The sequence below is a fragment of the Schistocerca gregaria genome, chromosome 8, assembly GCF_023897955.1.
Source record: "Schistocerca gregaria isolate iqSchGreg1 chromosome 8, iqSchGreg1.2, whole genome shotgun sequence".
Lineage (NCBI taxonomy): Eukaryota > Metazoa > Arthropoda > Insecta > Orthoptera > Acrididae > Schistocerca > Schistocerca gregaria.
Genome location: NC_064927.1, coordinates 393,775,752 through 393,802,538, shown reverse-complemented (window position 1 = coordinate 393,802,538; position 26,787 = coordinate 393,775,752). Strand labels below are relative to the sequence as shown.

Here is a 26,787-nt window from a genome sequence, read left to right as displayed (position 1 = left end):
CCTTGTCAGCCGGAAGAATGATGATGGATCGGTCAGCTTTCAGATCACGGATAGCCTGGGCTTCGGCTGTGGTGATGTTGGGAGTAGGATTAAGGTTTTTCAAGAAAGATTGAGAGGCAAGGCTGGAAGTGAGAAATTCCTGGAAGGTTTGGAGAGGGTGATTTTGAGGAAGAGGAGGTGGGTCCCGCTGTGATGGAGGACGGAACTGTTGCAGGCAGGGTTCAATTTGGATAGTGTCTTGGGGAGTTGGATCATTAGGAGTGGGATCAGGATTATTTTTCTTCGTGGCAAAGTGATATTTCCAGCAGAGACTATGAGTGTAGGACAGTAAATCTTTGACAAGGGCAGTTTGGTTGAACCTGGGAGTGGGGCTGAAGGTGAGGCCTTTGGATAGGACAGAGGTTTCGGATTGGGAGAGGGGTTTGGAGGAAAGGTTAACTACTGAATTGGGGTGTTGTGGTTCCAGATTGTGTTGACTAGAATTTTGAGGTGTTGGGGGGAGTGGAGCTGGAAGTGGGAGATTGAGTAGATGGGAGAGACTGGGTCTGTGTGCAATGAGAGGAGGTTGAAGTTTGTTGGAAAGGTTGTGGAGGGTGAGTGAGTTGCCTTTCCGGAGGTGGGAAACCAGGAGATTGGATAGTTTTTTGAGGTGGAGGGGGGCATGCTGTTCAAATTTGCGGTTGGCCTGTAGGAGGATGCTATGAACAGCCGGTGTGGATGTGGGAGAGGAAAGATTGAGGACTTTGATTTGGGATAGGAGTTGACGGGTGTGTTCATTGGCCGAGTCGATGTATAGGTGAAGGATTAGGCGGGTGAGGGCTATGGATTGTGCTGTTTGGAACTGGGATAAGGACTGATGGAAAGAAGGATTGCAGCCAGAGATGGGAACTTTAAGTTTGAGGCCTTTGGGAGTAATGCCAAATGTCAGACAAGCCTGAGTAAATAAAATATGGGAGCATAATCTGGCTAGGGTGAAGGCATGTTTGCGGAGGGAATGTAAATAAAATTTAATGGGGTCGTTGTAGGGATGTTGTGAGGTTGACATGGTATTAGAAGGTGGAAAGGGTAATATGAGGTTAAAGTGAAAGAAGCAACCATCGGTTGTGAAAGCTAGTAATTCTGTGTGTGTGTTTGTGCGTTTTGTCCATTGTGCCTGTCTGCCGGCGCTTTCCCGCTTGGTAAGTCTTGGAATCTTTGTTTTTTATATATATATGTGTGTGTGTGTGTGTGTGTGTGTGTGTGTGTGTGTGTGTGTGTGTGTGTGTGTGTGTGTGTGTGTGTGTGTGTGTACCTGTCCCTTTCTCCCCCTAAGGTAAATCTTTCCACTCCCAGGATTGGAATGACTCCTTACCCTCTCCCTTAAAACCCATATCCTTTCGTCTTTCCCTCTCCTTCCCTCTTTCCTGATGAAGCAACCGTGGGTTGCGAAAGCTTGAATTTTGTGTGTGTGTTTGTGTTTGTTAGTGTCAATATCAACATACCAATGCTTTTGTTTGGTAAGTTACATCATCTTTGTTTTTAGATACATGTATTTATTCAAATGTATATTTATTCAGTACTTGGAAGATTAGCTGCAATACTGTCTATAGATATTAGGAAATTTATGAGTTGAATGGGGAAGCAAGAAAATACAGATTTGTAAGTAAAGTTATACACAATGTCAATTGGAGGACACTGAAATAACTAAATAAAATGGTAGTCTTGTTCAGCTTTCCATATGGCTACCTGCACGTTCCTAGAGCAGTTACACTAAAATTTCAAGAAAGTAATCATATTAGTGTAATTTCTTTACCTATGTGATCTGTGCTTGCAAGCTCAACTTCAAAAATGTAACCAAAAAATGCTTCTCCTTTGTCATTTTTATTTGACCGATGTGTTGCTCCTGCAAGAAGCGCAGGAGATGGACCTGACCAGCCTGTGTCAAAAACAAAAATTTCAGTTAAAACTTTCATGAAACACTTGTTAATCCTTAGAGCTTGATAGTTTACATCCCCAACACAATGTTGTTATAAGTACAAGAATGAAAAGATATCAGTTTCAATTAATATACATTCAGTTTCTAATAGCCACACACTGTTGTGCATTGTGTACAATGAAGTTACTACCAACCACAGAACATGAAGTACATAGTACAAAACCTATAAAACCTATAACAAAGTCGGTCAACTTAGAAGAAGTACCAATATGTGTGCTGGAGCAAAGTGTACAGAATATACAAGCTACCTCAACAAACGTAATAAATGAATCAGTATTAGGGAAATATCCACACTACTTAAAATAGGCAAGACTTGTACATCTGGTAAATAAACGTGATGCAGGAGACAAAGAAAATTACTGGTCCACTTCCTTGCTCTCACCAGTCTCAAAATAATATAATCAGTTATAAAAGACATATTAATTAATTATTTCAATAAATACAATCTTCTAAATGAAACAAATTTTGGGTTTCAAAGTGGTAGAAGTACAAGATTAGCCATAGTACAATTCAAAAAAGAGGTACTTGATGCTCATGACAAGGATGAGTCTGTCATAGGCATATTCCTAGAGACTTCTAAAACTTTTATTACTGTTGACCTTAAGATTCTAAAAAATTAGAACCATCAGGCATAATAAATGGAGCTAATGACTGGTACTGATCATACCTACCAGGTAGAGTACAAAGAGCAGAGGTGGCACAAACCTAACATAAGGCTAAACTTTTATTGAAACTCTTATCATAACCAAATACATTAATAAAGGTGTTCCTCAGGAGAGCATATTAGGATCACCACTGTTCCTAATATACATCAGTGACATTCCCAATAATGAAACTCATAAAAAAAGACTTTCTTTTCTGATGACTGCAGTATTACAGTCACAGACAAAACAAGAGAACTCCTTGCAGACAAAAGCAAATGAAACTCTCAAGGATGTTTACAATATGTTAACATGCAGTAAAAGACACTGAACACAAAGAAACAATTTCGGTTGGAAAATTAAATGTACAGTATAAGGTGTGCCCATATGAAAAGGAGACAACAGTTATATGAAAAGAAATTTTAATGACAATATCATAATTAAAGTTCATGTGGAACAGTACCACAATACATAATAACCATTGACAATGATACATAGTTCCCTGCATGTGACAAATAAGTGGATGGCTTCAGTGTCGAAACTCCTGAGTTGCAAACAGATCCAGTTTTCCATGGTGTCCTGCACTTCCTTGTCACCTTTCAGGGATTCTTTTAAGGGGCAAAATGTATGCGTGTCTCATGGGGAGATATTAAGGCAGTAAGGAGGATGTTCCAGAACTTCTCATTGAACTCTAGGGTCTTCTTGACCACACGTGGCCTAGCATTGTCCTCGAGAAGTACTATCCCATTCAAGAACTTATCCCTGTATTTCTTCTTGATGGCCTTTTGAGCATCAGCAATGTGTCATCATATTGATCAGCATTAACTGTCGCACCCCATGGTAGAAGTCCTTCTTGGTCAAAAAAGAAACTGAGCGACATTTTTTCAGCCTTCAGGCCAGCACTGTTTTTTTTTTTTTTTTTTTTTTTTGTACAAGTCAAGCCAGGATGACATCAGTTCTGCCTACCAAGTCTGGAGGCATGGTCGAAGTTGTGACACCATGTTTCATCACATACCACAATATGAGCAATCAAATCCATTCCTTGCATAGCATATTTTAGCAGATAGGTCAAGCAAACACCCATTCATGCCTTCTTTTGAGCCTCTGTACACACAATTTGTCATAATTAGTCTTCTCATGGATTATGTGATGCACAGTTCCTTTGCTTATTGAGAGTCCACCATCAATGACACTTGTGGTGATTCAACAATTTGTCCTTATGAGTTCCTCCACAACCAAAATTGTGGCATTGGAAGAGGGGTGACAATGTGTGCCTGCCTAGGATGTGACATTTCCTCAATGTTTACACATCCTGCCTCATATCGCTGATAACACTGGAATATTGTGCCTGTGCAGGACATTGCTCTCTGTACACCTTTTTCATCCTGTGATAAATTTGTGAAGCATACTTCCCTACTGTGCAAAGAAATTCGAGAACACACTTTGTGCTAACTGGGAGGAATCCATCACACAAAGAACTGTGGAAACAATTTCCAGGAAAGAGGAAACTGCTGTGAAGCCAATAACTCAAATTGCACAACTGGGTATACCACCAAGCCATCTCTCGTCAAATGCACCAGTATTAGTAACAATGCCACTATAAAAAAGGTCTCCTTTTCAATTGGGCATACCTTATAGGGAGCACATCCACAGACTGTGTATCAAACACAAACTTTCAAGGAATAAATATTGGTTCTCAGTTGAAGTAGTACAAACACATGAGGACACTTGCAAATTGAATGTCACCAGCATATTACACCCTTGAGAGTCCTGTCCTCAGTGTGTAACAGGCAATGTATTTTTATTACATACTACTCATTTTTACACTCAGTTCTTAGCTATGGAGTGCACTAAATATGAATACAGTTTTCAAACTAATGAAAAGGGCCATAGGAATAAAAAAAAATTTAAAAAATGTAGTCAAGCACACTGCAAAGACCTGTTCAAAACACTTGGGATTCTAACTACACCATGTGAGTACATTTACAGATCAGTCGAACACATCAAAACTAATACTGATAATTACTGCAGAAATATCTCTGTCCATGGCCATAGAGCAAGATCTAGAGTGAACTTAAATTTACCAAAAAGCAGTAAACATGACTCTCCAAACAGCAGTTTTTAACAAGCAATAAAACTGTAGATTAAATTGTCCAAGGGGATTGAAGAGATTACTAACAGAAGCTTATTTAAAAAAGTAGATAAAAAGTACCTTTTAAGGAACACATTCTACACAGTGAAGGTTTGGCAAACAATGTAACAAAAGTAAATAATAATACCGATAATATTAATAAAACACCTAAATTTCGCATAACACTTTCACAGTATGTTTTTATCTCATCCTGTGCGCTTTCTGATCTCAGCACCTTATTCATTATAGAGGGATGATGATTCAGTTTTTCAGGCTTAGCAAATAGGAAGTTGCAACACACAACATGGAAACCAAACATTGTTTCTGTACAGTAGCAGTGTTTTACATTATTAAATAACGTATTTGCAAAAGAGTACTGTAAACTAGGGATAAACTGAATGAGGGAGTGCAGTTTTAAACAGGCTCGTCTTGTATTCGGGAGGATGAGGAAACCAACCTTCATCCAGCCATCCTCATTTAGGTTTCCTTTGTTTTTCCTGACCTACTTCTGGAAAATGCTGGGTGGATCCTGCTACAAGGCCGTGGCTGACTGCCTGTCCCATCCTTTTCAAGCCAGATCTTGTAAGTACATAAATGCCTTTATATATGAATTATTTTTCCCCCTTAAATTGCAATACCATGATGGATGAAACTCCTACTACTACTACTACTACTACTACTACTACTACTACTACTACTACAAAATGGATCTGGAAAACTGATCCTGAATAGTGATGTCTGTATTCCAATAACACAGATTTGTTATGGTAGATACACAGTCTGTAAAGGAACTGATCTATAGCTTGTTAGCAACCAGTGTGTTATGAACAGCAATTGTCATTTAGAAGGGAGGGAGGGGGAGAGAGGTGTATGAAGAAGTGAACTGGTATGAGGAGGAAGAAAACACCACTATATGTAAAGTACTTGCACTGATGTAAACAAAATTAAGAATGGTTCACAGTAGACAGAAGAAAACAGCATACCATCAGGTAGTTCAAAGCAGTACTCAATGAAAAGACCATCAAAATCATAGCCTGAGGCAGATACAATTTCAACTAGTACAGTTAACTGTACTGTTCCTTGTTCTGGAGTCTTGAAGTCTGTTCCTAAGCTCAGATGGCCAATACCAAGTGACAAAGCTGGCACCTGCAACAAAATTATCTCATGTAATTATAATCTGCTGGTTAACTGAGCACTGTACACAATGAATGGTATTCTTCAATAAAGTTTAAATTTCTTGTTCTAAAAAATACAAACATGTTAAAAATGAGACATATAATAATATGAGCTTTAAAGTCACATAAATTTTGCACATAAGAGCCGCATTTCATTTTGAATAAAGAAGTGGCTTCACACTTGGTTGTCGTAATAAATGTTCGTTCTCACTCCTTCCAATATTTTACAATATTTTGGCTCTGTCATGCATTGTGCAACTCGATGGCTTGTTAAAGCATTGCTTGTGTTATTTTCACATATCTGGTGTTATATGATTGTTAGATAAGTTGAGTAGAATTTCATTACATATTTTCCATAACATAGTTTAGTTAAAAATGTACTACATTCATTTGGCACATTGTAATGTAAATGTAATGACAGTTGAGATACTACATTTTCAGCTGCTGGGCTCTATATGCCAGAGGTCCTTAGTAATTCCAATAATATTCTTGTCCCCATATACCACCTTTAAAGTGCATTAGTTTTTTGTAATTTGATATACCACATATTAGTTGCTTTTATACATTACTGCTCCTTACAATTTTTTATATAACTGAAGTTAAAAAAATACATGTAATAAGTGTCAATACTCATGGATATGCCTATTGCCATAGGCATTTTGTTACTATGATTAAAGCTACCCTGTGGCAAAGATTGTTTACAGTATAACATGTGGCACTGCCTGAGCCAGTTTGGGCACTGACGTTGTTATGAAATGATTACAAGTGACAAGGTACTACATGTTGATGTTAACAGTATGTCACACTGCTTCACTGTAATGTATATTTCTCTATTTTGTCTCAAATGGTATTTGTATGCCATGGATATGATGTGGGGCAACCCAAAACACGTCATGGGAAGTAAAAACAAAGAAAAAAATTTTAGTGACCATGACAAGTGTATAACCATTAGTTACAAACACGTTTTAAATTTTCATGTGATGTACTGCTAGGAACTAATGAGCAATTAGCATCTTAACATTAGACATTTGGATAATTTCCCAAGACAAATTTCTGAAAATTAACATATTCAACAAATGAAACTACACTTCATTCACAGGTTAAATGAAACTCAGAATGCAGTTATTTTCTGATATAAGGCCCTGAAACTCTAGTGATATAGCACAAATTAATTTTTTTCTTTTTTGCTACCTAATTGCAATTAACAATTAAGTTTTTTTTTTTTTTTAGTCTGATGCTCACATAAAATATTTCAGTGGTTAAACTGGTTTCAATTTCACGGTCATTTTCAATAGCCCAATGAATTATTTTTGTCTAAGACAGCATAAAGGTATGTAGAGAATCACCTTATTTGTGTAACTACTCCTTGTAGCTCCCAGTAGTAATATGGCAGGCAGTTCCAGAGAAAACTAATTTTGGAAAAAGGAAGTACATTCAGTTCTTGGGGATCTCACTAGTTAGCAATTTGCTTCCTCCGACAATGACTTGATATTCTGGAGTTGGATGGATTTGTGCTTGTACAGAGACTTGTTGGCTGTCATTCTTCTCACACACTATTCATAAACCTAACAACAAATGCGGATCACAAGAGTGGCACCCAAAATATACTCCACCATGCCCTGAAAACTGAGTTGTGGTGTACAGCTGTGGATGTAGAAGTACTTAGCTGATATTGGTTTCCAAAATCTATAGGACTCCTTATTGCCTTAACAGTATCAATTTCATTTTCAAATAAATTTACACACCAACACTGCTAAAATTACCAATATATTTTCCAACTATCACAAGGATGACATGGGCCATAGGAGATAAGTTACATTTGACAGAGTGTGTCAGGTATGCTAGTTGGTGGGTAGAATTTTACTAATTATAAAATGCTAATGTGACAGTGCAGCCAAACAATTTTTCAGAGATATTCAACTATCACTTCATTAATTATGTGTCTATTAACAAATATCTCTTGTAATTATGTAATAGGCGTATTTAAACTGTTTTAGCATGTAATTATCTGAACTGTTTCTTATTTAAATTGTTTTGTTAATTAAATTGCATTGTGTATTATTGAGAAAGAGCGGGAAACCGCGCATAGATACATTTTGAGAAAGAGCGGGAAACAGCGCGCAGTAATACATCTGTAATGGTAGCAGGGATTGTCTGCACCAAAAACCATTGTTGGCGGCGAGACCGCACTTTTGTAGCATTGAGCGTTGGAAGCGAGCAGTTGCGAGTAAGATGTGAGACGAGGCAGTCGTAGCTAGCGAGACATGAGAGGAGGTCGCTGTAAGCGAGGTATGAATTAACACTTTGAAAGAAGCGGTGTGCTCGCCAGCCACTCGCTATATGTAGCGCAATGCTAGTTTTTAAGAATTTTTGTAAAGAACTATGCCCCTTGTAATTGTTTGTCAAGATCGTTCTCAGAATATAGTTATGTAATTTTGATGGAAAATTAGGTATGTAGCGCAACGCAACTTTTTAAGAATTTTTGTAAAGAACTATACCCCTTGTAATTGTTTGTCAAGATCGTTCTCAGAATATAGTTAACTTCTACCAGATTAAATGCATTAAGAATTTTCTATCCCAAAATCATTCACGTAAATGCTTTACGGAATTTATTGTTATCTTAAAAGAAAAGTCTAAACTGAGCTTCAGCTTTTATCAAATCTAAATTAACTTCAACTTAAAGAATTCCAGTCACAAAGTATTATGAAACTCCACCAGCAGCTTATAATTATGTTAAAGAGAAGTAAGTATATTCATTCCACAGTTTGCTGTAGCAGTCAGATGGCGATCCAGTATAAATAATTAAAGGTAAGAATCAGTCTTAATAATTTCAGGTAACGACTGAGGGCCACGGCGACAACACATTTTATGTTTCGTCGTAATAATCAGCAGGTAGTCTTGACAGAGCAGCAGTTAAAAGATTTTAAGAGACGCAGCGTTCAGTCAGCAAGCAAACGTTCATCCAATATTAGACGGGAAGGTTTCACTCTCTTCAGCAGTCTGTTCCAAAATATTAAATTGAAAATGAATAATAGCCTATCACAAAAACTCACCTTTATATTATCATCTGGCTGCTCTGAGACATGATACAACCAGTACCGACAAGCGTTACGTGCATCTCCTCCCACTTCCAGCAGGTAAGGTTCACATTTACCATCCACTGAAGTAGGAGAGAAATCTGGCATTACAGTCAAAAGGCCACGCTGCCTGTCCCATGATAAACGACAAAGGACAACTTCTGTTGGTAGTACACTAGTCTGGCCCACAGAGGTGCTTTCACCACCAACACTAAAATGAAAAATGAGAGCATAAGATGCACTGACAAAGGTAGACACTGTACCTGTATTTTAATATAAAATTACACAAATAAATATTAAAGGGAAATGACGTTAAAGTCTGCATAGAATAATGGAGATTTATGTAATAAAATGTTCATGTTCATTTGATTTATTGGCAAAGTTTTCAAAATTAAATACTTTGACTAAATGTCAGAAACTAAGATATTTATTTAATTGAAGATTTTACAGTCTTCAACATCTGTCAAACTCCATCTACTCTCTCAGCATTGTGAGAGGTGAACTATGCTTCATACTCTACAGTATTGTGTAAATTCAAACTATGCTTCATAATCTACAATGCTGTGTAGATTCTACACAACTGAAGATTGGTCACACAAATTACCAACAGTGTAATTTTTCTTGTTTTATTCTCCCAGAAGCAAGCTCTGGAGATCATATATTACTTTCTCAAAGCAAAATTGTTTACAGATGACAAACTGAGCTGTTAATAGAAGATTACTATCAGAAGAGAGTTTCCATATTATGATGTCAACGACCTTCCAGAAAGCTTTGAAAATGTGAATAGCATAGAAATGGGCCTATACTTACAGGTCACTTGCTTATCTCCACTTTTGTAAGTGGCTATTAATACTGTATATTTCATTCTTTCAGAAAATGCACCTTGATTGTACAAACAGATTGCAAAGGAAACTGAATGAGACACTCTCAGTCAACACAAAATTTCAGTACATTGGTTGACATACTACCACAACCAGAAGACTTATTTTTTAAGTGACGTACCAAATTTTGTTCCTGATTAATTAACTCACAAATGATTGTTCCATAAATTGCACAATGAAATAGAGCTCTCAGGGATACAGAATGAGAAAAGTATACATTAACACGCAGCCGCAGCATACTATTTCTGTAAAGCATATTAACAACAAATTACAACTAGTCATAATCTACTCATTTTGACAATTATAGGGAATACTTCTAAATTACTTTGTATATGAATATAATGGAGGGAAACATTCAACGTGGGAAAAATGTATATAAAAACAAGGATGATGTAACTTACCAAACGAAAGCACTGGCATGTTGATAGTCACACAAACAAACACAAACATACACACAAAATTCAAGCTTTCGCAACCAACGGCTGCTTCATCAGGAAAGAGGGAAGGAGAGGGAAAGACGAAAGGGTGTGGGTTTTAAGGGAGAGGGTAAGGAGTCATTCCAATCCCAGGAGCGGAAAGACTTACCTTAGGGGGAAAAAGGACAGGTACACACTCGCACAGACACACACATATCCATCCGCACATACACAGACACAAGCAGACATTTGTAAAGGCAAAGAGTTTGGGCAGAATGTCAGTCGAGGCGGAAGTACAGAGGCAAAGATGTTTTTGAATGACAGGTGAGGTATGAGCGGTGACAACTTGAAATTAGCGGAGGTTGAGGCCTGGTAGGTAACAAGAAGAGAGAATATACTGAATGGCAAGTTCCCATCTCCGGAGTTCTGACAGGTTGGTGTTAGTGGGAAGTATCCACATAACCCGGACGGTGTAACACTGTGCCAAGATGTGCTGGCCGTGCACCAAGGCATGTTTAGCCACAGGGTGATCCTCATTACCAACAAACACTGTCTGCCTGTGTCCATTCATGTGAATGGACAGTTCGTTGCTGGTCATTCCCACATAGAAAGCTTCACAGTGTAGGCAGGTGGGTGGTTTCACACGTGGCTCTGCCTTTGATCGTGTACACCTTCCAGATTACAGGACTGGACTAGGTGGTGGTAGGAGGGTGCATGGGACAGGTTTTACACCGGGGCAGTTAAATGGTAGGAGCAAGATGGTAGGGAAGGTGGTTTGGGGATTTTATAGGGATGAATCAAGAGGTCACGAAGATTAGGTTGACAGCGGAAAGACACTCTTGGTGGAGTGGGGAGGATTTCATGAAGAATGGATCTCATTTCAGGGCAGGATTTGAGGAAGTCGTATCCCTGCTGGAGAGCCACATTCAGAGTCTGATCCAGTCCCGGAAAGTATCCTGTCACAAGTGGGGCACTTTTTGGGTTCTTCTGTGGGAGGTTCTGAGTTTGAGGGGATGAGGAAGTGGCTCTGGTAATTTGCCACCAGGTCGGGAGGGTAATTGCAGGATGCGAAAGCTGTTTTCAGGTTGTTGGTGTAATGGTTCAGGGACTCCAGACTGGAGCAGATTCGTTTGCCACGAAGACCTAGGCTGTAGGGAAGGGACCGTTTGATGTGGAATGGGAGGCAGCTGTCATAATGGAGGTACTGTTGCTTGTTGGTGGGTTTGATGTGGACAGATGTGTGAAGCTGGCCACTGGACAGATGGAGGTCAACATCAAGGAAAATGACATGGAATTTGGAATAGGACCATATGAAATTTATTTGAGAGAATGTATTAAGAGAGGCCAAAAATTTTAACAGATCAGCCTCGCCAGGGGACCACATGGCAAATACGACATCAGTGTATCTAAAGCAAACCAGGGCCTGAAGATTTATGCATCCCAGGAAGCCCTCTTCTATGCAAGCTGCTGAAAGATTGGCATAGGAAGGAGTCACCCTGGCTCCCATGACCATGCCCCTGATCTGTTCATATGTCTCCCCCTCAAAGGTAAAGTAGATGCTGGTAAGTATAAAGTTCATTAAAGTAAGCAGGAATGACATCATAAGTTTGGAATCAGATAAGTGCTGATTGAGGTAATGTTCAGCAGCAAATAGACATTGTACATGGGAAGTTGGTATAGAGAGAGATGGCATCAATGGTGACAAGCAAGATGTGTGATGGGAGTGGGATGGGCACAGATTTCAGATGATCTGGAAAACAGTTGGTGTCCTTAATGTAAGAGGGAAGTCTGCAGATATAAGTTCAGTGAGTAGTTGCTTTGAAGGCAGCAGCTATGGGATGGCCTGGATGATTGGATTTGTGGATCTTAGGAAAAAGGTAAAAGGTGGGGGTGCATGATTTGCGTGGGGTAATGAGTTCTATGGACTGAGGTGTTAGTCCTTGTGAGGGGTCTGGGGTCTTAAGGAGAGAGTGTAGGTCATTTTGTATCACAGGAATGGGATCTTGAGGACAGATGCTGTATGCAGAAGTGTCAGATAGACTGTGTAGTCTTACATACTTCTGTTGGTCATGTACCGCAATGACAGATCCTTGTCTGCCAGTTTTTAGGGAACAAAGAGCCTGGAAGTTAATAGAGGAACAGTAAGGGTCATCCTATAGGGACCAGACAAAAGGTTGTGAAACAATGCTGAATTTCAGGAATTCTTGGAAGGCTTGTAAAGGGTGATTTTTAGGTAGTGGTCACTGATCAACATGGGTTCATGGGTGGAACTGTTCAAGATAGGGCTAAATGTCAGGTTTTCTGTTAGAATTGTTTTGGGACTGGGTTGCAAAGTGATATTTCCAGTTGGCATTATGTGTAAAGGAAGGTGGGTCATTTACGAAAGCAGCATGACTGAATACAGGTTTGGAGCTGAAAGCAAGACCATTGGATAATACACATAATTTGGGGTGGGGAGGGGGTGTGTGCCTTAGATGAGAGATTCAGAACACTGTACTTATGTGGCTAGTTCTTCTGTTCATGAATTATTTTTGCTTTGGGAGTCAGTTGTGAAGGTGGGGCAATGTTAAAAAGATTGGCCAAGTTTGATTTGTAGGAGGGGAATGGTGGTGAAGTTGTGGCTGTTTAAGGAGCTGGAGAGGGACAGGAAGTGAACCACCACTGTAGAGGTAGTTTAGGAGATAGTCCGGTTTTCCTGGTGAGAAATTCTCACCCACTCATTACCTATTGTTAACCCTCCACAGTTCTCATGAGCTCTGTATGAATTTTTCTACATTTTTTCCAGTCTTTTTCATTGCTTGTCTTCCTTTTTTGTCTCATTTCCCCCTCTGCTCCTTTTTTGCCACCTGAACCATCTTTAATACTCCAAACCCTCTTCTCTTGCCATGATGTTTCTATCACATCTAACATTCAGGCATCTGAAAAACGTGCTTTGCAGTATCAAAATTAAGATCCTATGCCCTGTTTCTTGGAACCTGCTTATCCCTGGGAGTTACCCCTAAAATCCTAACACAAAGTCCCTACTTTTGGAAACAATCCTACTGTACACCATCCCCTCTTACAGTTTAAAATACAACAACCTCTTGCAACTACCTACCCACTACTTGCACTTTGTACTTTGGGACATGGTGTTCACCGAAAGCCGACGCGCACAGATTGGTATCTGCATCCTAAGAGTTGTTATCCACCACACCAACAGAGTGGCATCCTTATGACTTTGGTACGGAGAGCGTATGCCATTTCCGACACACACATCTTAACCCAGGAACTTGCGCATTTGATGGCTGTTTTTAAGGAAAATGGATAGTCCGAGAAGCAGATTCGTCGGGCTATGGAGTTTGGACCATCTCCGGAGGTGTATGAAGAGGAACATAGATTGGTGGTCTTTCTTTCTTATGCTGGAGGCTTATCGTTTAAGACTGGACGAATTTTAAGGAATTTTAACATTTAGAGTGTGTTCCATCCACCTTCTAAGATTAGGGCACTGCTCAGCTCTGTGAAAGGTGATTTGGGGCTTAGGAAACCCGGGGTTTACAAAATTCTGTGTCAATGTGGGAAAGCTTACATTGGCCATTCGATTCACACAGTGCATGACAGGTGTGTGGAAAACCACCCTCATACAAGGCTACAACAGCTGGAAAAATTGGCAGTAGCAGAACACTGCTTAAATGAGGGACACAGTATGAAATTTGATGAAACTGTGGTAGTTGCCAACATTTCCGGTTTCTAGAACAGTGTCTATAAAGACGCGATTGAAATTAGGTTGGCAGATAATTTAATCAACAGAGACAATGGGTTTAGTCTTAGCAAGACGTGGAATCCTGTATTATCTCGCATCAAAACTGAATGTTCTTCGATGCGGCCCTGAGTGCGATATACTGTTGCCAGCAGTGTTCCACTAAGGGTGGCACCACCTCCCTGTCTTGGAGGGCAGCAACCGTGATGGGTGCCACATGCGCTGTGCACTGAATGGTTGCCTATATAGAATGTTGATTTGCAGCCTGGCATCAGTTCTCAGCGGGACTCATCAGCAGAAGCAGCATTTTCCTGAAGATGGCGAACAGTTGGATTGCCGAAATATTGAGTCAAGTTGATTTTAGGATCCGGCAGCAAAACAGAAGAGACTTTTAAGATTTATTACGCTGGGTAAGCCTACATTATCATAGCCACAACTGTACAGTGTTCTGAACCCCTCATCTAAACATTCTCCCCTTCTGAATTATTTGCATTATCCAAGGGTCACACTTTCAGTTCTAAACCTGTATTTAATCATGCTGCTTTGGTGAAGCAACTACCTTCCTTCACACACAATGCCAAATGGGAATATCACTTTCCAACCCAATCCCAAAATCTTTTCAACAGCAAACCTGACATTCAACCCTGAATTGAACAGTTCCATCCACAATGCCATCATGATCAATCATCATTACCTCAAAATCACCCCTTACAAGCCTTACAAGAACTCTTAACATGGAGCATTATTGTGAAAAGGATAGTTGCTACTCACCATACAGCGGAGATGCTGTGTTGCAAATAGACACAACAAAAAGACTGTCACAAAAAAAGCTTTTGGCCAACAAGGCCTTTGTCAAAAATTGACAAAACACACACACACACACACACACACACACACACACACACACACACACACACACACACGACAAGACCACAGTCTCTGGCAGCTGGCATGACTGTGGTCACGTGTGTATGAGTTGCATTTTCATGAGCGTCTGTGTCTGCTGTCTATTTTTGACAAAGGCGTTGTTGGCCTAAAGCTTACTTTGTGACAGTCTTTTTGTTGTGCCTATCTGCGACTAAGCCTCTCCGCTACACAGTGAGTAGCGACTATCCTTATCATAATATTGTTACACTCCATCCTGGATTTTCCATTTTTTAACATCTTGCACTGCTTCACAACCCTTTCTCTGGTCCCTTCAACACGATCTAAACTCTTCCTCTGCAGACCTCCAGATTCTTACTTCCCTACAAACTGATGACCCCCATCATCATCCCACGACAGACAAGGATCTATAATTGTGGAAGTTGAATGACTGGAGTGTGTAAGCAAGACTCCACTCCAGCTGTCTGACACCTCTATGTACAGCATCTGCCATCAAGGCACCATCCCTGTGGTTTAAATGACCTACACTCCCTCCTTAAAACATCAGGCACCTCATAAGGACTAACACCTCTGTCTATAGAACTTCTTGCATCATACAAACCATGCACTCCCATCTTTTACCTTCTTCCTAAGAACCACAAACCCAATAATCCTGGCCATCCCATAGTTGCTGGCTTGAAAGTATCCACCAAACATATATCTCCTTAGTTGATTGATACCTGCAACCTATAGTACACAGACACCCTTTCTGTATTAAAGACACAAACCATTTCCTACATCGTCTGAAATCTGTGCACATCCTACCCCCATCACACACCTTTCTCGTCATCACAGATGCCGCCTCCTGCTATACCAATACCCCACAGTACATTGTCTGTCTGCTGCTGACCATTACCTCAACCAGTACCCACCTAATTCCAAACCTATGACATACTTCCTGCTCACCTAGATGAACTTTACACTTAAGAAGTGCTACTTTCTCCTTGAGGGGCAGACATTCAAATCAATCAGTCATGGTCATGGGAGCCAGGATGGCTCCTTCCTATGCCAACCTCTTCATGGCTTGCATGGAGAGGCAGTTCCTGGGATCCATAACCCTTCAGCCACTTGACTGGTTTAGGTACTCTGACGACATTTTACCTTATGGACCCATGGTGAAGGTGACCTCTTAAAATTTTTGGAATCTCTTAATACACACTCCTAGTTGGATTTCACATGGCCCTATTCTGAATCCCATGCCACTTTCCTTCATGCTGAGCTCATCCTCACCAAGGGTCAGCTTCACAATTATATTCATATTAAATCTACCAATAAAATGCAGTATTTACATTTTGTCAGTTGGCAGCCTTTTCATGTCACACAATCCTTCCCTACAGCCTTGGCATTTGAGGCCAACGTGTTTGTTCAGATCCAGACTCTTTACAATAATACACCATCAAGGAGTACACATCTTGTCATTCAGTATTATCCTGGTTTTTATTGTATTAATCAGCTACTTCGAAAAGGCTCTGGCGTTCTGATGTCATGCCCTGATATTAGGTCCATTCTGTCTGCCATTTTGGCCACCACAACTAGAGTAGCTCTTGTAGCTCCGCTCAGCCCTGCCCCATCCCACTGCAACTTCTGCAATATCCTGGCCAGATTTTATGCTCCTTCTGCATCCATTTTCCTATCATATGGCTCCTACCCTCTGACTGCCCCACATGTCCTGTGCAACCTCCTACCACCACCTACCACAGCCCTGTAACTAGCAAAACATATACTATAAAGAGGAGAGCTACCTGCGAAACGAAATGTGTCATGTACCAGCTGTTATGTAAACAGTGGTCAGCATTCTACAGGGTGTTTCAAAAAGGATGCTACAACTTGAAAATTCATATAAATTCATTCATAGCACCTACAGAGGTGTCTGTAGTGCCAAGTTGTAGGGAAATACACCAGGTTTTACTCACATAGTTCACTTGTGCTGAATCACACTGTAAGAAGTGCTAGAGGCAGTTGCATTAAAGATGGCTGCCTTCACTGGACCCAAGAGTGCTAGCCATGTGTTTTGGTTTGAAGAATTGAAGTCAGTGAATTTCCGTTCCACGTATGCTAAAGATCCTCTTACAGGGCCTACAGTTTAGGAGTGGCATAAATGTTTTGAGGAACAGAGCGCTCAGTGTTGTTGTTGTTGTTGTTGTTGGTCTTCAGTCCTGAGACTGGTTTGATGCAGCTCTCCATGCTAGTCAACCCTGTGCAAGCTTCTTCATCTCCCAGTACCCACTGCAACCCACATCCTTCTGAATCTGCTTAGTGTAGTCATCTCTTGGTCCCCTCTACGATTTTTACCCTCTACGCTGCCCTCCAATACTAAATTGGTGATCCCTTGATGCCTCAGAACATGTCCTACCAACCGATCCCTTCTTCTGGTCAAGTAGTGCCACAAACTTTTCTTCTCCCTAATCCTATTCAATACTTCCTCATTAGGTATGTGATCCACCCATCTAATCTTCAGCATTTCAAAAGCTTCTATTCTCTTCTTGTCCAAACTATTTATCGTCCATGTTTCACTTCCATACATGGCTACACTCCATACAAATACTTTCAGAAATGACTTCCTGACACTTAAATCTATACTTGATGTTAACAAATTTCTCTTCTTCAGAAATGCTTTCCTTGCCATTGCCAGTATACATTTTATATCCTCTCTGCTTCGACCATCATCAGTTATTTTGCTCCCCAAATAACAAAACTCCTTTACTACTTTAAGTGTCTCATTTCCTAATCTAATTTCCTCAGCAGCACCTGACTTATTTTGACTACATTCCATTATCCTCGTTTTGCTTTTGTTGATGTTCATCTTATATCCTCCTTTCAAGACACTATCCATTCCATTCAACTGTTCTTCCAAGTCCTTTGCTGTCTCTGACAGAATTACAATGTCATCGGTGAACCTCAAAGTTTTTATTTCTTCTCCATGGATTTAATACCTACTCCAAATTTTTCTTTTGTTTCCTTTACTGCTTGCTCAATATACAGATTGAATAACATCGGGGAGAGGCTACAGCCCTGTCTCACTCCTTTCCCAACCACTGCCTCCCTTTCATGCCCCTCGACTCTTAAAACTGCCATCTGGTTTGTAAATAGCCTTTCGCTCCCTGTGTTTTACCCCTGCCACCTTCAGAATTTGAAAGAGAGTATTCCAGTTAACATGGTCAAAAGCTTTCTCTAAGTCTACAAATGCTAGAAACGTATGCTTGCCCTTCGTTAATCTACCTTCTACGATAAGTCGTAGGGTCAGTATTGCCTCACGTGTTCCAACATTTCTACGGAATCCAAACTGATGTTCCCCGAGGTCGGCTTCTACTAGTTTTTCCATTCGTCTGTAAAGAATTCGCGTTAGTATTTTGCAGATGTGACTTATTAAACTGATAGTTCGGTAATTTTCACATCTGTCAACACCTGCTTTCTTTGGGATTGGAATTATTATATTATTCTTGAAGTCTGAGGGTATTTCGCCAGTCTCATACATCTTGCTCACCAGATGGTAGAGTTTTGTCAGGACTGGCTCTCCCAAGGCCATCAGTAGTTCCAATGGAATGTTGTCTACTCCGGGGGCCTTGTTTCGACTCAGATCTCTCAGTGCTCTGTCAAACTCTTCACGCAGTATCGTATCTCCCATTTCATCTTCATCTACATCCTCTTCCATTTCCATAATATTGTCCTCAAGTACATCGCCCTTGTATAGACCCTCTATATACTCCTCCTTTTTTGCTCTCCCTTCTTTGCTTAGAACTGGGTTTCCATCTGAGCTCTTTATGTTCATACAAGTGGTTCTTTTATCTCCAAAGGTCTGTTTAATTTTCCTGTAGGCTGTATCTATCTTACCCCTAGTGAGATAAGCCTCTACATCCTTACATTTGTCCTCTAGCCATCCCTGCTTAGCCATTATGCACTTCCTGCCGATCCCATTTTTGTGACGTTTGTATTCCTTTTTGCCTGCTTCATTTACTGCATTTTTATATTTTCTCCTTTCATCAATTAAATTCAATATTTCTTCTGTTACCCAAGGATTTCTACTAGCCCTCGTCTTTTTACCTACTTGATCCTCTGCTGCCTTCACTACTTCATCCCTCAAAGCTACCCATTCTTCTTTTACTGTATTTCTTTCCCCCATTCCTGTCAATTGCTCCCTTATGCTCTCCCTGAAACTCTGTACAACCTCTGGTTCTTTTAGTTTATCCAGGTCCCATCTCCTTAAATTCCCACCTTTTTGCAGTTTCTTCAGTTTTAATCTACAGGTCATAATCAATAGATTGTGGTCAGAGTCCACATCTGCCCCTGGAAATGTCTTACAATTTAAAACCTGGTTCCTAAATCTCTGTCTTACCATTATATAATCTATCTGATACCTTTTAGTATCTCCAGGCTTCTTCCATGTATACAGCCTTCTTTTATGATTCTTGAACCAAGTGTTACCTATGATTAAGTTGTGCTCTGTGCAGAATTCTACCAGCCGGCTTCCTCTTTCATTTCTTTGCCCCAGTCCATATTCACCTACTACGTTTCCTTCTCTCCCTTTTCCTACTACCGAATTCCAGTCACCCATGACTATTAAATTTTCATCTTCCTTCACTATCTGAATAATTTCTTTTATTGCATCATACATTTCTTCAATTTCTTTGTCATCTGCAGAGCTAGTTGGCATATAAACTTGTACTACTGTAGTAGGTGTGGGCTTCGTATCTATCTTGGCCACAATAATGCGTTCACTATGCTGTTTGTAGTAGCTTACCTGCATTCCTATTTTCCTATTCATTATTAAACCTACTCCTGCATTACCCCTATTTGATTTTGTGTTTATAACCCTATAGTCACCTGACCAGAAGTCTTGTTCCTCCTGCTACCGAACTTCACTAATTCCCACTATATCTAACTTTAACCTATCCATTTCCCTTTTTAAATTTTCTAACCTACCTGCCCGATTAAGGGATCTGACATTCCACACTCCAATCCGTAGAACGCCAGTTTTATTTCTCCTGATAATGACATCCTCTTGAGTAATCCCCGCCCAGAGTAAGACATGGGAAATCATCAGGTCATCCAAGAACATCTGACGATGCCATTGAACGAGTGAGACAAAGTTTTGTCAACAGCCTACGAAATTGATGATGATGACGATGATGATAATTTGGGTTGAGGGGGCACTTGGCATCATGGTCATGAGTGCCCTGATGAAAAGTTAGCATGCAAATGTCGTGGGTCGGGACGAAGGCTGTCCCCACATGCAGAGCAGTTTATAATGTATTCAAGTCTGCCACCCTTACCCACCCATTTAGGGATGAGGCCTGACAGTTCACAAAATTTCCCACCCTTGTAACACTGGCATCGGTATCTGCGAGGACAGTCAGCATATCTCCAGCAAGACTGAGGGCTGCCCTAATATCAGTATATTGGACACAAGTAGCCACAGTATACTGAATTGAATGTACGAAGCCTCAAACCTCACAGAGTGGTGGATGGTAGATCCTTCAGCCAGAGAGGAAGCCATGTATTAAAGGGTTATGTCCGATGCACAGTCTGGTAAGCAGAACCTGCTTCCAACAGTGAAGCTGACACGAAGTCCGCCAAGCCTTTGCAGTCGATTTGAGCAACCGCAGTTTGTTGTCTGTCACCTGCAACCATCCAGTCTCCCACTGATGCATGATCCATCTGTCGTAAAATGAGATGATGGCATGCAACGAGATGGGACATTGATGCGCAGTACCATCCCAACATGCTTCCTTGGCAGCTTTGTTAGCCATGCCATTGCCCTGTATCCCAGTGTGGCCAGGTACCCAGCAAAAGATCACCTCCTTGACGCAGTGTTGGAGCCGCTATAAGGAGTCATGGGTGAGCTGAAGCAGTGGGTCTATTGGATGCATTAATGAAGTGCTTGCAGTGCACTAAGAGTCTGCCTGCTTAGCTGGGTGGTAACATGCCTGCCTCCCACAAACTGGGGCCAGGTTCGATTCCTGGCCGGGTTGGAGATTTTCTCCACTTGAGCACTGGGTGTTGTGTTGTCATCATCATTTCATCCTCATCATCAGCTGCAAGTCGCCCAACATGGCGCCGACTGAAATAAGACTTGCACTTGGCGGCCAAACCCAAATGGGACCTCCCAGCCAACAATGTCATATGATCATTTCATTTCAGTGCACTAAGAGACAAAAAACCTTGCATGGTGATATCAGTGAACCTCTCCAGTGCCATCTGAATGCCATATAATTCTGCATCATAATTTGTAAATTGTTCTGGAAGAAACACTTTAAAAACCCTATCAAGGAAAACAGCAGAACAACCGAGAACATTCTCTTGCTGGGATCCATCTGTATAAACAATGAAAAAAGTATGGTATGTACTTAAAATGGACAAAAACAAAGTTGTAGAAACAAAATCTGGAATACAAGTTTTCTTGTATTGTGTCAAGCTTAAAATCACTTTGGGCCTCAGAAGACACCACAGCAGCAATACATTCCTTCTCTGGCTGTGTATTTTGATGCCTGAGAGATCCAGATCCTTGACACAGTCTGTAGCACATATATCAAATGGCTTGGTCACATGGGGCAGATTCCTGAACAGTCATTCAAAGGTGGGTTGGAACACTGAACTAAATGTCCATGACTGAGGTGACACTGAGATTTTCAGCATCTGTCAAGCCAAAAGAATGACGACGACGATGATGATGATGTTTGGTTTGTGGGGCGTTCAACTGTACAGTTATCCATCAGTGCCCATACAATGTCCCAATCTTTACACAGTCCAATGTAGCCACTTTCATGAATGATGATGAAATGACAACGACATGATGATGACAACACAAACACCCTATCCCTGGGCAGAGAAAATTCCCAACCAGGCCGGGAATCGAACCAGCGATCCCATTATCCAGAGGCAGCAATGCTAGCCATTAGACCACGAGGTGCAAACGAGCCAAAAGGACACATCACCGAATTCAGAGTGGTGGTTCACCAGCCCCTGCACACAGACTCTGAACTGGGTTGGTCTGAAAGGCTCCACTCGACTTCCGAATGCCCTCATGGTGGACAGCATCTAACACCCTGAGGTAGAAAGGAAGGGTGATCCATAGACCACGCTACGATTAAGTGTGATCAAACAACTGCCCTATAAAACTGCAGGAGAGGGGCCTGGCAACTCTCCATGTTTTTCTGCTAAGGCGTTTCAAAATATTCAATGACTGGAAGCCCTTTGTTCATAGGTCTTCAGGTGTAGGAGCCAAATTAATTTCAAGTCAAATAATAAACCCAAAAAGCACACAGTGTCTTGAAAATGTAAAATATTGTCCCCCATTGTGAGCGCTGATTGGTTAAACTCCAATGAGCACAGTTAAAATTGACACAAGCAGTCTTCTCAGATCAGAATCGGAAGCCAGTTGCCTGGAACCAAGTATCCAGCCTCCTAATCGTCAGCTGTAGCTGCCTCGTAGTTGTTGTACGATCAGAGGAAGAGTAGAAGATTGCAGTCTTCCACAAACAAAAAGCATTTGACTGGGCCCCTGATTGTGGAGGAAAGACTGCCCAGGGGGACCCCCATTTTCCTGAATATAGCAATCACACATGGCATCGCCAATGCGATAACGAAAATGCTGGTCCTCGACAAAGGATTGGATCAGAAGCGGCAGGCGTCCATGTAGTCCCCATTCATGAAGTTGGTGAAAGATATTGTACCTACAAGTTGTGTCAAATGATTTTTTGAGGTCAAAAACACACAAACCAAATGATGTTGGCCTAAGATGGACTCCTGTATTGCCGTTTCCAGTAGAATTAAGTTGTCAAGGGTGGAAGAGTAGCGCCTGAAATGGCACTAGGAGTGGCTCAGGTGACCTCAGGATTCTAGCAACCAGACGAGGCAGTGGTTGAGATGTGTTCAAGAATCTTACCCATACAACTGGTAAAGTTGACACTCTGGTAACTGTTAGAGGCACTAAGGTCCTTCCCTGGTTTCCAGAATGGAATTAATATTGCCTCCTTCCAAGTCGTGGGGTACTGTCCATCAAACCAGATCTGATTGAAACTAGAGAGGAGCTGTCCTTTTGCTTCAAGGCACATATGACAAAGCAGGGCATAATTGATCTCATCAGGTCCTGGAGCAGTGTCTCTGGCTGCAGACAAAGCTGATTCCAGTTCCCACATGGAAACTGGAAGGTTGTAGACTACTTCATTGTGTGAGAAGAAATTGAGTTCCTTACCTTGGCAGTCCTACAGAACAAAAACCTGAGCCATATCTTCTGGCATGTCCACCAAGTCCCCATTATTTGACAACGCCATAAGGGAGCATGCACTACCCTTGCCTGAAATCTATCTTATTGATTCCCAAACTTTCTCACAGTGGAAGTGGACCGATTAAAGGAAATCATGAATTCCCTCCAGGAATCCCTCTTCCATTCTTTTACCACTTGCCTCACATATGCTCTCTCATATCTGAAGGCGTGAAGATTTCTGTAGTTGGATAGTGTTTGAAGTTCTACAGAGCTGTTCATCTGGCCCTGATTGCCAATCGACAGTCGTCATTCCGCCAAGGTACAGGCCATCATCTGAGGTGGTTACTAGACCTGGATATGGACTGTGGCAGCCCAATGGATCTCAAAAATGATAAGGGCCACTGCTTCCTCTGCACAATCCTTTTGTTCCAAAATAGCCTGTCAACTGTACTGTAACCAATTTGCCCTTTGTATCATCCATCTGTGTGGTCTCCTGTTGGCCACCATCCTAGTCGGCAGACAGATCTACACTAGAATGTAAATCTGGATCCACTTCCCACTGAACTGAGTCTGCAACAGCTGAGCAACAAAAACAAAAGTCAATGGCTGAAAAAGACACTGTAGCTGTGGAAAACTGTGTCATTTGATCTGTGTTCAGAAGGCAGATATTCTCAGTATAGACGAGTTGGTCGATCATCCGACCCCTGGAGCAAGTGGTAGTGAGCCCCATAGCACATTGTGGGCATTGAAGTCCCCCACAAGGAAGAATGGGGGTGGAAGTGCCCAGAAGAGTTCCATCAAAACATCATTAGGTACAAAGAACACACTGTGATTTTCAAGGGTGTGAGAATGTTCACAGCAATTTCATGCATGGTTATGTGTCATAAAGGAAAACAGCACCTCCACCTTTAGCCGTGTCTCCAGTAGTATCGTCCTTCCTGTATATGTGATAGCTCCATAAAGCAGGTGTGTCGGTGACTTTAGATGTGTTTTTTGTAAGCAGATGCAGGAAAGTTTCTACCAGACAAGTAGCTGCAATTCTTCCAAATGTGAGCAATACCGATTCAAATTTCACTGCAACACAGAAGTCCCTACGGAAGCCCTTGGTTAGCAATGGTTGTCCTTTTCTTTATCCTTCTGAGGCAGTGATTTACTGGGGAGGTCAGGGGAAACGTTAGCTTGTTCCTTGCTCTCTGGTTCCTTCAACTGGACGTCCATGCCCTCAACAGCACACACCCTATCAGAAAGGGAGAGAGCTCGCCAATCTGAAGGTTTAATGACTGCTTCCTTGGACTTAGAACTACTTTTCGAAGGACATTTTCTTTACTGACAGGAGATGGTTGTCTGGGTTGCAGGGATGGCTTAGTTGACTTCTGATGATGGGTAGCAATATGTGGCTTAGGTGGTAAGCCTATTGCTGACAGCTTCCGAACGACTTCAGTTTCAAGTGGAGCATTTTCCCTACAGGTACATCGATAAGTGCATGTGCTTGTACTTGAATCGGCGGTCTGAGTTTGTGTGGAGGCATCACATTTAGTAAGATGCAAAAGAAGTAGCAGATACCGGCGATTGCATAGCTTTGAGAGCTTTTTTTAGCTTCACTGCAGGGTGTGTGTCTCTTTACTTTCAACTCCTGAATTTTGTCCTCTTTGTAAACCTCACACTTCCTGCTCCAGACTGCGTGATCCCCAGAGCAGTTTACCCATTTCAGAGGAAGTGTACAAGAATTGCCTGACTCGTGAGCTGAGCCTCCATAATTGTCACATGTAGCCTTCCCATTACATCCCATAGTGGTATGGCCAAATCTTTGACATTTTTAGCATTGCTTTGGGTTAGGAACAAACGGGAAAAACTTAAGACGGATATAGCATGCAAGGATATGTTCAAGTAATTCTGGAGTAATAAACATTAGAATAAATGTGGTTGATTTTTCCAATCTGCCCTTGACTCTCCTCATATAGTTCTGTGCTTCCATGATGCCAATATTTTTCCATTCCTCACATAACTTGGTGGTGTCCACCTCCATTATATTGGAGTAGGTAACCATGCCCTTACTAAAGTTAAGAGTGTTATGCAACTCAGCCTCGACTGGGTAGTCACCTAAGGCCTTACATTGCAGAAGCTTAGATATTTGGTTAGAATTAGTCTCAACTAAAGGTGTTCCATTATGAAGTCGTTTGACACTTTTCAGAGACCCAGCAATACCTTCAATGCCTTGCAAATATAGAAAGGAGAGATCTTCTTAAAGGTTCCCCTTTTCACTTGATTACAATGAATGTGTTTGGCACACTAATGCCCTGTTAGTATCATTCTGAGACTTCTTTTTGGGAGGACTGACCAATAGAGCTGTCAGCAGTAGTAGTTTGGTGATATTGTTCCCCGGCAGAGACATGCAAGCCTGAGCAAGCCTTATACAATGGGGGGGGGGGGGGGGGGGGGGGCTGCAGCTAGCCCAGAAGTTGCTCGCTGGAGACTGTTTTATCTCAACAGCCATTCACTTCATCAGCACATAGCACTCCTTAAGGTTGAGGTTTTTTTTATATATATATATAGATGTGCGTATCTTCCTTGTGGCCCAGGCAGTGAAGCCAAGACCCCCATTCTCTGTAACACACAAATTCCACCTTTACACTGCATGGCGGTTGCTGAAGCATGCCCAGATGGTACGGTGGTGTTTACCAGTCCTCAGCTCAAGAACCAAAAGGTCAACATGCCCATATTCAGCAAACGAATGCTGACCCCCCTGAGGGGTACAAAATTGACCCGGTGTGCATCTTGCAAACTGCAAATCCCATACGACTGTCTGATGTGTGTTGAGAAACCATTTGCATTTGAAACTGTACAGACTGATGATCATACAAGTAATAAAAGACTCTGATAAAATTTCTCACAAGAATGGATATGTTAAATCATTTAGATGAGGATGAACATTTCTTGAACAAAATCATCTTTTCTGGTGGGTCAATGTTTCACTTAAGAAGCAAGGTTAACACACATAGCTGTAGGATTTGGGGCTGTGAAATCCACATCAAACATTGTAAAATGTTCATTATAGCCCTAAACTGAATTTTTTTGTGCATTGAGCAAGAACAAAGTGCATGGCTCCTTTTTTTTTCCTGTGAGAGAACCATCAACCGGATAGAGTACCTGGAAATGTTACAACAATTTTTGAACCAGAGATTAATGAGGATGACAAAGAACGAAATGTTGACCTCATGCAAAATGGTGCATCACCCCAATACCTGGCTGACATCCGGGATTCTTGGGGATTCCATCTTCTGCCATGATTTTCATATCACTTCTTTATGCACCAAAGTGTAGGCCTTCTGAAAGTCTGTGACCAGGTAATGAATGCTCCTTTTTCATTGCTGGTCTGTCTATTGTTGATCTACTTATCTGAAATCCATTCTGGTAATCCTCTATTATGCCCTCAGTACACAGGGTGAGTCTTTGCAATACTATACGTGACAGTATATTGTAGGCTGTGACTAGTAGGGAAATTCTCTATAATTCCTTCAGTTTTGTTTATCTCCTTTATTGTGTATAGGGACAGTGAATGATTTCCTCCATTCATCCAGTATTTTTCATCTTCCTAATTTTAAGAATTAGAAGAAACAATTTGTCATGA

At 41.2% G+C, this 26,787-nt stretch overlaps 1 protein-coding gene across 2 annotated transcripts in view; it reads right to left on the bottom strand.

Moving 5' to 3' along the window:
• Window positions 1-26,787, bottom strand: part of LOC126283929 (Meckel syndrome type 1 protein) — a 135,594-nt gene that overhangs the window by 26,641 nt on the left and 82,166 nt on the right. Inside the window, exons 4-6 of one of the 2 annotated variants that reach the window (XM_049982312.1) lie at window positions 8,976-9,210; window positions 5,731-5,893; window positions 1,793-1,915 (exon numbers count right to left, since the gene is read on the bottom strand). In XM_049982312.1, coding sequence (XP_049838269.1) covers window positions 1,793-1,915; window positions 5,731-5,893; window positions 8,976-9,210 — 521 coding nt within the window. The remainder of the gene's footprint in view (window positions 1-1,792; window positions 1,916-5,730; window positions 5,894-8,975; window positions 9,211-26,787) is intronic. The other variant, XM_049982314.1, reaches the window with a different exon arrangement.